Below are 10,741 nucleotides of genomic sequence, written 5' to 3'. Positions count from 1 at the left end.
TTAGGAGCTAGTTTTAGCGCTAAAATGCTTTGTGAAATACTCTTAGAGCAAAAATTTAGGACTCCTAAAATTAGGACTGACACGCCCATTATTTTTAAGAGTTTCTCCTAAATCAGCAAGTTAGGAGCTACTTTTAACCTCAAGATGTTTTGTGAATACGGCCCCTGAGCTTAAACAGAGCCAGATTCATTCTCCCTTCTCAGAGATACTTTATATGTCAATCCTTTTGTGTAGGATACACGGGTCTGAACAGCATCTGAAACCTTTTCATTTTAACTGAAGTTTCTCATTCAAAGTGCCACAAAAAAAAATCTGACTGCACAATTTTTTTCTGTTGTAAATACTTCATTCCTACTGTTTTCATTTCATTAGGCTGATTTGTGAATTTATCTGCTTGGTTACAATCATTCTTCCAGTTAAAAAATATCTTCCTTTGTGTTCAGCAGAACAAAGAAATTCATACAGGTTTGGAACAACTTGAGGGGGGAGTAAATGACAGATTTTTTTTTTATTTTTGGGTGAACTATCCCTTTAATAAAGGGCTTTTATTTATTTATTTTTTCTTTAAAGCTTTATTGGTCATTGACTCCTAAGCAGATACAGTCTGGCATATTTTATGGGTGTTACCCATGACTAATATGCCTACATCTTGTGTGCACAAAGTCCAAACTTTTCAAGTTCATTTAGAATAAACAAGCTTAGTTTAATTTATTTACAAATCTCAGAATGTTAACGGCAATTTCTGAACAATCAGCCATTTCAACTGAAAGATGAAGGCTATAATACTATTGTCATCCACTAGTTGTCCATTTTTTTCCATTGTTGGTGGGCATCTCTTTCAGTGGAAAGATTTCCTCTGAAACTTACTGATGAACAACATGGAAGTGCAGAATATAGAGCAAAACAAAACACCAGTCATGAATTACAAATCTAAAACAAGAGGATTTTTAGAGAGAAATCAATATAAAAAAGGGGGTTATGGGTCAGAAGTCACGCTTCCGCCAGCATTCTTCAAGCATACTAACATTTGCCCAAAGCCAGTTATTATGGTTTATAAACTTTTAAATATAAATATTTTTCTTTAAAAAAAAAAAAACAAAAAAAAAAACCATTGTTTCACTTCAGAAGGTCTTTATTAACCCCCTGGAGTCGTATGGATTATATTTATGATGGATGAATGTGCTTTTTTTGGGCTAAAAAACTGGAGCCCTATTCACTACCATTATAAAGCTTGGAAGAGCCAGGATATTTTTTAACATAATGTAGCAATTATATAGGATGGCTTGAGGGTGTGTGTTTGATTTTGGACTTAAAAGTTTTAAGCTGTAGAAACAAGAAACTGATCTTGTACCATACATGTAATTTTATTCATTTAAAAGTGTTGTTACTCCAGAACATTAAAGAAAAGCAACAGAAAGGTTTAATTTGTTAAAATTCTGAACACATTCATGTTCAAGCTCACAGAGACAAATAACCCAAATAGAAAATACAAATAATACTAAGTAATACAAACTCACACGCAGAAACTCAGACTTCACAGTTCTTTAACACTGATGATGACATGACAATGAAAGGCAGAAATCTCAAAAAGTAAGTAGAGAGATCAAACAAAAACATAATTAATGAACAACAGGTGAACTGGATAACAATCAATGGAACAGACTGGAAACTAGGTCGAACAGAAAACAATGAAAACACACATTACCCACGTCCCCTACACTGCAGGAAATGACCCTATTAGAAGTAATTGAACATATTTGTTCCTGAGGCTTGAGCTTGGAGCATGAATCTTTCTAGAGACCGGTATTTAGTATGCTTGAATGATTTTAAATGTTTTTGAAGATCAGAATTTGTTAAGAATCTCTTATCGCATGGAGCGCAGTGATACGGCTTCACTTCGATGTGAACTTTTTCATGTATTTTCAGGTGTGACATCTGACCAAAAGCTTTCCCACACTGAAGACAGACAAATGGCTTCACAGTGGAGTGAGTTTTTAAGTGAAGATTAAAGTTGTGTTTCAGTGTAAAACTCTTGCCGCACTGAGCGCATGTAAACGGTTTTTCTTCAGAGTGAGTTCTCATGTGCATCCCAAGGCTTCCTTTCTGTCTGTAGCTCTTCCCACATTGACTGCAGCTGTAAGGCTTCTCTCCAGTGTGAATTCTGATGTGTTCTGTAAGGCTTCCGCTCTGTTTAAACCCTCGTCCACAGTGATTGCATGTGAAAGGTCTTTCTCCAGTGTGAATCCTCATGTGATCCTTCAGGCTTCCTCTACATGTGAAACTCTTTCCACACAGACGGCAGGTGCATGATGACCTTTTACCTTTCGTTCTTTGAGTTCTTTTCTGTGACACATTCTGTTTCGTCTTTGAGCAGCTGGAAGATTTTGCTCTAGTCGTGACATTCTGAGATCTCTGATGTTCTTCCTCTTCACTCAATTCTTCACTCAGTTCTTCACTTTCCTCTTCACTAAATTCTTCACTTTCTTCTTCACTCAGTTCTTCACTTTCTTCATCACTCAGTTCTTCACTTTCTTCTTCACTCACTTCTTCTCCTCCCTTTTCACTCGGTTCTTCACTTTCCTCTTCCACTTTCATCAGATCTGAAACAAATTAAATTTACTCTCTCAAAAATCAATTAAACTGGAAATTGAAATAAATATTAAATGACCCAAATTGAAGTTTGAGAATTACATTTCTTTTGACTATAAATCTTAGATTGCGCTTGTGGCAGACATGCAGAGAGTATCACATCATGATTTGTGAATCCAGGAGACGTGGTCCTCCAGTCTGAAACCAATTTATTTTTGATAGTGACTCTGATAGTGATTCAATTTATGTTATGTATAGCTCCAAAAGTTGGTCAGTTAGAAGACTGAAACCAGTGTCACCTTGATCTGCTGGATTTGTGAATTTTTCACAATAAGACTTTTGAAAAAGATTTTGAAAAAAAACCTTGTCCATCAGTCAAGAATGTGGAAAATAAACATTTTTCATTTTTAACATCTATTTCCAGTAAACTGCATTAATACAAAATTAATGCACAAGCCTGATGTCCGAAAGCTTTCACAGTGCAGTTTCAGTCGATTAACCCTTCATGAGTCGTTCACAGGTGTGTGTGAACGGACAAATGAATAAAGTTCCAACATGAATTTAATAGCAATCCTCAAGTAAACAATTCAGAAGGTAGCAGCAACACACTATAAACGTAAGTGACCGGACCTCAAACAGAGGACAAGGAGCAACAAAGTAAGTACAAACCAATAGAATGAAATAATGATGAACACCTGTGCTGATTTAATGAATTACTATGACAACTAATGAGTGGCAGGAAAAATAGAAAAAGCACAACAGAAACTAACTGAACATAAATGTGACACAGTTGTAATACTTCACTATTCAGATTTATGAAGAGTTCCACATATCAGAGGATGCTCAAGGAAGGGTTAACTGACCTGTATTCTTATAGGTAGACTTGGATCAGCTGAGAGTCAACTGATGCAAGCTTGACTGACGTGACCTGCCAGAACTGACGCTACGCTTGTTTAGTGAAGTTAAAGGCAGGAACACACCAAGCCGATGCCGACGAACTTCTGGCAACAAAAGCAGACTGCAGACTAGTTTTTTTTCATGTCGGCAGCGTCTGTGTCCAAAGTTGACCTGACACACCAAACCAAACACTCGACAGCCAATGGCCAAGTAGCGTTCTGTGCCTGCGCAACATGAAATGCCTTTCCGTACCAGCAGGTGGCAGTAGCTGAACAGCCAATCAGAATGATCAGACGGCTCAACGAGCTCCAACACTGATTCAACATGTCGAATCGGCTGAAAAAAAGCCAACGAGGACCAACTTCAGCCGACGGTGCAGAACACACTGAGAAAACTTAGTCGGCTGATGAACAAAAACTGCCCGACCGTCGGCTTGGTGTGTTCCTGCCTTCAGAGGCTTGTTCGACTTCAAGCAGCGCTGCACAGACCGATCGGCGGCTGACTTAAAGCAGTGCATGCCTGTTAGAAATTCTGTCCGACTTGAGACAGCGCAGACGCCATGTGACTGTGACGTGTGGCATCAAAGTACCGCGAGAGCGATTCGAGATCAGCCGGCTGATTCTTTCTGAGCTCCGGCTGTTGGCCGGATTCACAGCATGACAAAGATCATGTGTTTCATGTTTATTTTGAAAACTTCATGCTCAAATCTGTATTTTTATAACAGTTAAAGCTCTTTTCATGTAGTTCCGATGTTATATTGTGTCATGTTTATCAAAGTAAAACTGATAAAAACATAGACCCCACTATTGGTATTTATTCTTGTACAAACAGACGCTGTAAACAGTACATAACGTATTGAATGAAAATGTCTCTGAAACATCAGTGTATTAGTCAAATATTGCATTTGTTTCACTTCAGCTGTGAGAAAGCAAACGCAGCGCTACGAGAAGCAGAAAGTGTCCGACTTCACATCTCTGTTTTTATTATTTTAAGATGGGGACACGCTTAAGGACTAGCTAAAAACATTCTGAGACTGAGCTCAAGACACTAAGACTGTTTCCTTCGACTGAAGCAGATTTAAACACCGACTGAACACGACTGGCTCTGACTCAGGGATCATATCAAATTACATTCATAATCCGCCTTACAATCGATAAGTGTGTCTTACATGATGAGTTAACTGCCCAAAACTGAGACATATTTCACAAATGACAAACTATTGAAGCCTAGCATTACCCGACCAGATGGCTATTTTTAAACTTAAAAGCTGATATATCTAATGGTTTGGATCTTGTCATTATTGCAGCTGTGAAATAGGCTACTGAAACTGATAATAAGCGATTGTTCAAGTTTTCATAAATCAGGTGATTTAGTATTGACTCAATCTAGTGTTTATTAGAAACGGATGTTAAACATGAACATGATTTCGGAGTATCGCGTCAGCTGAATTCACAAGTCATGAAGAATCACATGCGATATTATTTACATTTCCTCACAGCGCAGATTTAAAGCCAACAGAAATCTGTAAATCAAACCGAAAACCATTAAAATATTCTTTGTGTGTCTTTCGTCTCCAAAAACTGAACGCAATGTTAGAGGATGTTGATTTAAAACACACGTGGACATTCGGCTATTGTTATCACGACTGATACGCGTTTCTTTCTGTATAACACACTTCCGATCACATTCACACCAGCTCCAGTCTCTACAAGAGTTCAGAATGATCACCAACCTCCGTGTTCCTCCGTTTCTTCATCTTTCACTCCGCAGGAATCCCACATGTCTTCTCTCTCCTCTTTAACAAACTCCATTCCAGCGGCTTCTTCCTCTCTGACTCTGATCCGAGAGTTTATTGATGATGGTCAGTGGGAGGAGCTCAGCTGTGGGAATGGACACCATCAGTGACCAGGACTAGTGGAATGGACAGAGGTGTTTTCATAGGGTGGTCAGATAGTGGCACAGAAATCTTTATTATTTCAACATAAAAATAAGTTTGACTATAATGTACTGGACTGTTTTAGTGCTTACAACACATCTGAATACAGTTCATTTGTACTCAATTGTGTTTGAGATAGTAGTGAATTAGATCATGGAATACTGAGTGAATTTGACCATTTTTTATCCTCACCTCCACAGGTATATTAATAAAGAGGCTCACACTATAGCTAAAGTTATAGCTAAGTTCAACTTGTCCTTTCAGCTTGTTCTGGTCCTCAAAACCCCAATAGCTTGTTCTCCACTGTTGCATCTTCATGGATGAGACACGTAAAGATTATTCAACCGTCATTTGATTTTATATAATCAGTGAACTCTTCAACAATTCTGAGTTTGTTTCAAAAAACCTGAAACTGAAAAAACAAAATGTTCAAAACTGAATGTTTAACTTTCTATGTTAATTATTAAAATAATCAATTGCAACAGTTCTATCAGACCTAAATTAAACAAAGGAAAACATGTCTTCTCTTCTGTGAACAAGGGCAGAAGTCAACAGAACATGCCAGAATGAAAAATGAGTTATCTTATGCATTTAAATCTATTTAAATCTAGATTAAAGACGCATCTCTTTAGCCAAGCATTCACATAATGCATCTCATACCAGATCAACTGCACATGACTATCTTTGCTTAATGTTATGAACAGCAGCTACGCTAATTATTCTCCATTTGCTTTTCTGTTTTACCCCGTCCATCAGCTTCAGTTTGGATCCAGCCTCTTAAGAAGGCCTCAGATGACCAACACCTGTGAAGAGACGGCGCCAACTCCTGCGAGGACTTCAGAAGATGCAACATGCACATTCCCAAATTTCTATGTATCCTAATTATTGTTAATGTAATTGATTATTTCCAGGAGCTCATTGCTTCTACCTTCAGTTAAACTGCTAACAGTGATTGTAAATTAATTGCCTAAATTATTACATTATTTGCTAACTGCATTCTCTAAATTGTGATGTTGACATGCATTCTCTGTAAAGCTGCTTTGAAACGATATGTATCGTGAAAAGCGCTATACAAATAAATTTTAAATGAATTGAATTTAAACATGATATTTTTTGCGCCTATCTTTTAGTACAAATGCACAGCGCTCACATATATTTGTGCATTAAAAATTACAAATCAGCATGTTTTACTGACATATAACATCTCATCTGACTGCAGATACTGAATAAGGACAAGGCGTTTCTCTCAGCATCTGACAGAAGTGTCTCCGGCTTTCACACACGTCTTTCAAAATAAAAGTGGAATCAGAAAAAACAGAATTTCATTTTTTGTTGTTTCTTTGAATGCACACAATGTGACCCTCTCAGAACGGTCTTGTTGATAACACTGACGTACACTTCATCTTCTGTTCTCTGTTCACTGTTGTTCTGCTGAAGCTTTCCACACTCGTTTGACTTGTGTCTGGCCCTGAGGCAAAGTTGGAGTGTAAATAAAAATAAATAAACACAAGGTCAAGGTAAAAGGGAGACAGAAACAGCAGTTTCTCCACCTGTGGTAATGGAGGTCATCTGGTAGAGAGCTGTGCAGGTAAACCTCACTCAAGAGCAGCACTAGAGAGTGCGGTCTTTAGCCTCCTTGTTAGTGCGCTTGCCTCCCTTGCCGGTGACCGTTAACGACTGCGCTGATTATTTCTAGATGTTTACAGAACAACACTTCAGAAAGTTCTGATTCTCTGGGAAAAATCATATACTAATATAGTTAATTTATTTTCTTTGTTTATTCCTTGACTTATTTTCAGCAGTTTCACTGAACTCTTTCTTCTCACATGACCACAGCGACAGAAGCTCATAAACTGAGTAGATGTGAAGCCTGAGGCACAGGAGGTCAAAGGTCAGCATGGGAACTCAGAATGTGAAAGGTCAAAGGTCAGCTGGTGAGGGGGAGTCGAGGTCATAAGGCAAGCTGAGTGTGGGTGATCAATGACAAAGGTCAGCATCATTCAATCTTTTTCCATGTGGTCAGTCATATTTATGCTCATAAATCCTCTGGAGTGATCAGTCCTCTTCAGCGGCGTCTCTATCAGTCTTCATCAGTTCAGCTACTAGTTTAGATTCTTTAATGTGGAGTAGCAAACCATACTAGTTCAAGTGTACATCCATTAGTTTCAGTGTGTACTACATTAAAGTCAGCATGAAACTGAAGTTACTAGTCTTTTCTCCTCTCTTGTGTCGTATATCCGAGTGAAACACTTCTCAAACAAGAACAAATGTAGGGCGGGGCTTGATTGTGTCTGTGAGGAATTGATTGGATGGTTGTGGTTTGCTATTGGTGGATCTCATGTGAGTGACAGGTTGCCCCGCCCTCATCATCAGAGAAGAGATGAAGCTGCAATCGTAAGCTCATCTAATAATCATCTGTTAGAGTCAGCCGTGAAGAGCACAAACTCACTCCTGCGCCTCGCCTCGCCTCTCTCGTGTGTCTCGTGTCGTTTAATGAGTGTGAGTGAAGAATCGCGTCTGCTGAGGGAGTGTTTGAGCAGGACAGCGGCTGGAGAGATGTGTGAGGATCTCAGCAGGACTCTGAATGACTGCAGGCATTAACAACAAGAGGCACACACAGAGCTTATGGAAATCAGGCTTTCAGATGAAGATCAGCTGGACTCTTTGGATTCTGGGATCCACTGGGAGCCGCCGTACCCTTATCCTCATCAGTTATGTGTTCATACAGAAATCAGTTCAAATCAGTTAAATGTTTTTATTTATACCAGAATATTTTCATACGGATACATACATATTCAAACATAATACAAGCCTCTTTCACAGGGTTTTCTAGCCTGGAATAATGATCTCATCTCTGTTAATACTTAATCATTTATTCCGAGGGTATTTTCTTTAAGTGACAAGTCAAACAGTGCCAGACTGAAATGTCTGATTTAGTGTATTGGCATTGAGATTTTGAGTTATTGAGCTGTTTGGATACTATTTTAAATTATTTTACCAAGAAATGGTAGATTATAGATGGGTCTGTAGTTACTGAGCACAGAAGAATCACGATTACTTTTCTTCAGCCTAACATTTGCAGTTTTACCAGTTTGTGTGAAACTCCTCGCTGTAGGGACTGATTAATGATATTCAGGACGTCTGGTAATAAGCAGTTCATGACTGTTTAGAGAAGTGTAGTGGGTCTAGAGCGCAGATAGAGGAACTCATGTGTGAGATGATCAGTGTGAGTGAACTGGAGCTGACATCAACTGACCAGCAGGATTTCAGTACCTGAAGATGGACCTTCTCAGGAAAACCATCTGCCATCTTTCTTTCCATCTTGATCTGTGGTTTGATCTTCTCCACTTTAGTTCAGATCAGCTGTTATTAGTCAAATAAACACAGACAGAAACAGATACAGGAGAACTGGAGCTCTTTAATTATATTAATGATAGAAAAGAGAGAATACAGGACAGTCTCTGACTCCATATGATACAGTCAACTATATGAAACACTTCTATAAACACAACAATATTACTAATAACTCCTGGATAATATTTATATAAACTTAGTACACTTCTGATATACTTCATGCACTTGAAATCAAGTGTTTTTAGGGATCGTTCACCCAAAACTGTCCACTTACTTACGATATATGGACAAAATAATCTCAAAATATTGTCTTTTATGTTCCACAAAAGACAGAAAGTTATTAATCTTTTGATCAACATGAAGGTAAAGTGTCATTTTTCATCCTTTTAATAGCGTGAATAGTAATTATCTGCTAAAAAGAGTATGATAAATGTACATGCATTACGAACACTAGCTGACAAGCAGGAATATGACATTAAACTGTGAGTCTAGCGGGAAATGAAGTCAGAATAAAGGGTGTTTGTGTGCATGTGTGCGTCTGCACTGATGTAGTGATCAGAACTGATGCTGAACGCAGTGTTCACGCTGAAACCTGCTCGTGTGTGGAGGATCCAGCAGACTGTTGGACCTGTTTTACTGCGGGAACATTGATCCTACAGCATTTCCCCACGACTGCAATGAGACGCTCTTTATGAAGGCAAACCATTGATCCACTACTCTGGATTATAACTCCTCTCCATCGAATGAGAAATTACTGCTGCTACAGAAAGTCAGCAGAAGCTTCAACAGTAAGTGTTCATCAATACATCTTTTGATAAAACTCTCTTTACTGTGTGTGTTTTCTTTATGAATCAAGAGTTTTCTCTGATAAACCTGTTTGTGATGAACAGAATGACACTGTCTTCATTTCTTCAGTTCAGCTCTATTTCATCTGTTTAAACTGAACTGCAGGCGGTCTGTGAACGAGACGCAGGATTTTGCACTGAAACACAGCAGGCAAACGTGGCTCTACTGTCTCGAGAGTGTTCGTCCCGACTGTGTGTCGAATTCTGATGTGTGTCAGTTCTACAACAGCAGCGAACAGACTTCATTAAATCACCAGCATCAGGCCTCATGAACAAGTACAGTATACTGTCAGCGAGTGGGTTCAGATACAGGAGGGTTTTTAAAAAAGAATAAACTTTATCAAATAAAAAACTCTTCCACAAATTGGGAAAAATCTTACCAACAAAACTCAGGATTATATGGGGCAGAATGAGAAATGTGTAAGTCAGCAGCACCAGGAACAAACTTCCCAAAATTAATCGTCGCTTTAGAGAAGTAAGAGATATTGCGTGTGAAAGACCGCGACGAGTACCAACAAAACACAGAATGATTATCGGGTAGGGGATCAAACAGCCAATCGATCGTTTCACATATCTAAAATACAGAGAATCAGAGTCTATGTCTGCAAAGATCAGAGGAACAAACCAGATGATCACAGAAACAACACAGGAGACTTCAGTGAATGATGGGATTTGTACCAGATAGGATGAGAAACCAGAAGATATCGTTCAAAAGCAACACATGCCATAAAATACAGACCCGCAATCAAACTGTAATGATATGTCCTAAAGAATATATATAACTTGAATCCAATATACACTTCAGGTGTCCAATCGATTGTCCTCATTATCATACAAATGATCTGAATGAGATCTGAAAGAATCAAATGAATAACAAAAACTGGAGCAGAGCGCTGAGATTTGATAAGAGCACACAACGCCACCAGAGTTAAGATCATGATGGGAATCTCAATGGCTGAAATGACCCAGACGAATACGTTTTCTGCAATATTAAGTTTCCTGATAAATTCCTCTCGCTCCTTTATCTCACGCCACCTTTTACTGTCATAATAATCTTCACTTGATCCGTTGAAGCTGGTGTTTTGTTCCATTGTTTCATGAAATCTTGACAGGCAGCACT

General features: G+C 38.5%; 1 protein-coding gene across 1 annotated transcript; it reads right to left on the bottom strand.

Moving 5' to 3' along the window:
- Window positions 1–1,348: 1,348 nt before the first annotated feature.
- On the bottom strand, window positions 1,349–5,738 carry LOC125250817 (gastrula zinc finger protein XlCGF7.1-like). The gene is made up of 3 exons (XM_048163597.1): window positions 5,615–5,738; window positions 5,219–5,397; window positions 1,349–2,600 (listed from the first exon to the last, which is right to left on the bottom strand). Exons 2-3 carry the CDS (start codon window positions 5,295–5,297, stop codon window positions 1,738–1,740), a joined length of 942 nt encoding a protein of 313 aa, XP_048019554.1. The 5' UTR covers window positions 5,298–5,397; window positions 5,615–5,738; the 3' UTR covers window positions 1,349–1,737.
- Between the last annotated feature and the right edge of the window lie 5,003 nt (window positions 5,739–10,741).

This window comes from Megalobrama amblycephala, linkage group LG17, assembly GCF_018812025.1.
Source record: "Megalobrama amblycephala isolate DHTTF-2021 linkage group LG17, ASM1881202v1, whole genome shotgun sequence".
Taxonomy (NCBI): domain Eukaryota; kingdom Metazoa; phylum Chordata; class Actinopteri; order Cypriniformes; family Xenocyprididae; genus Megalobrama; species Megalobrama amblycephala.
Note: the sequence above shows the minus strand (reverse complement) of the source record. Positions and strands in the feature narration are given on the sequence as shown.

What these genes read in the sequence shown, in the direction of transcription:
- LOC125250817 (XM_048163597.1), bottom strand. Translation starts at nt 5,297, where the DNA reads ATGGAGTTTGTTAAAGAGGAGAGAGAAGACATGTGGGATTCCTGCGGA. An exon ending in AGAAACGGAGGAACACGGAG is followed by an intron (nt 2,601 to 5,218) that starts GTTGGTGATCAT and finishes AATTTGTTTCAG; the next exon opens with ATCTGATGAAAGTGGAAGAG.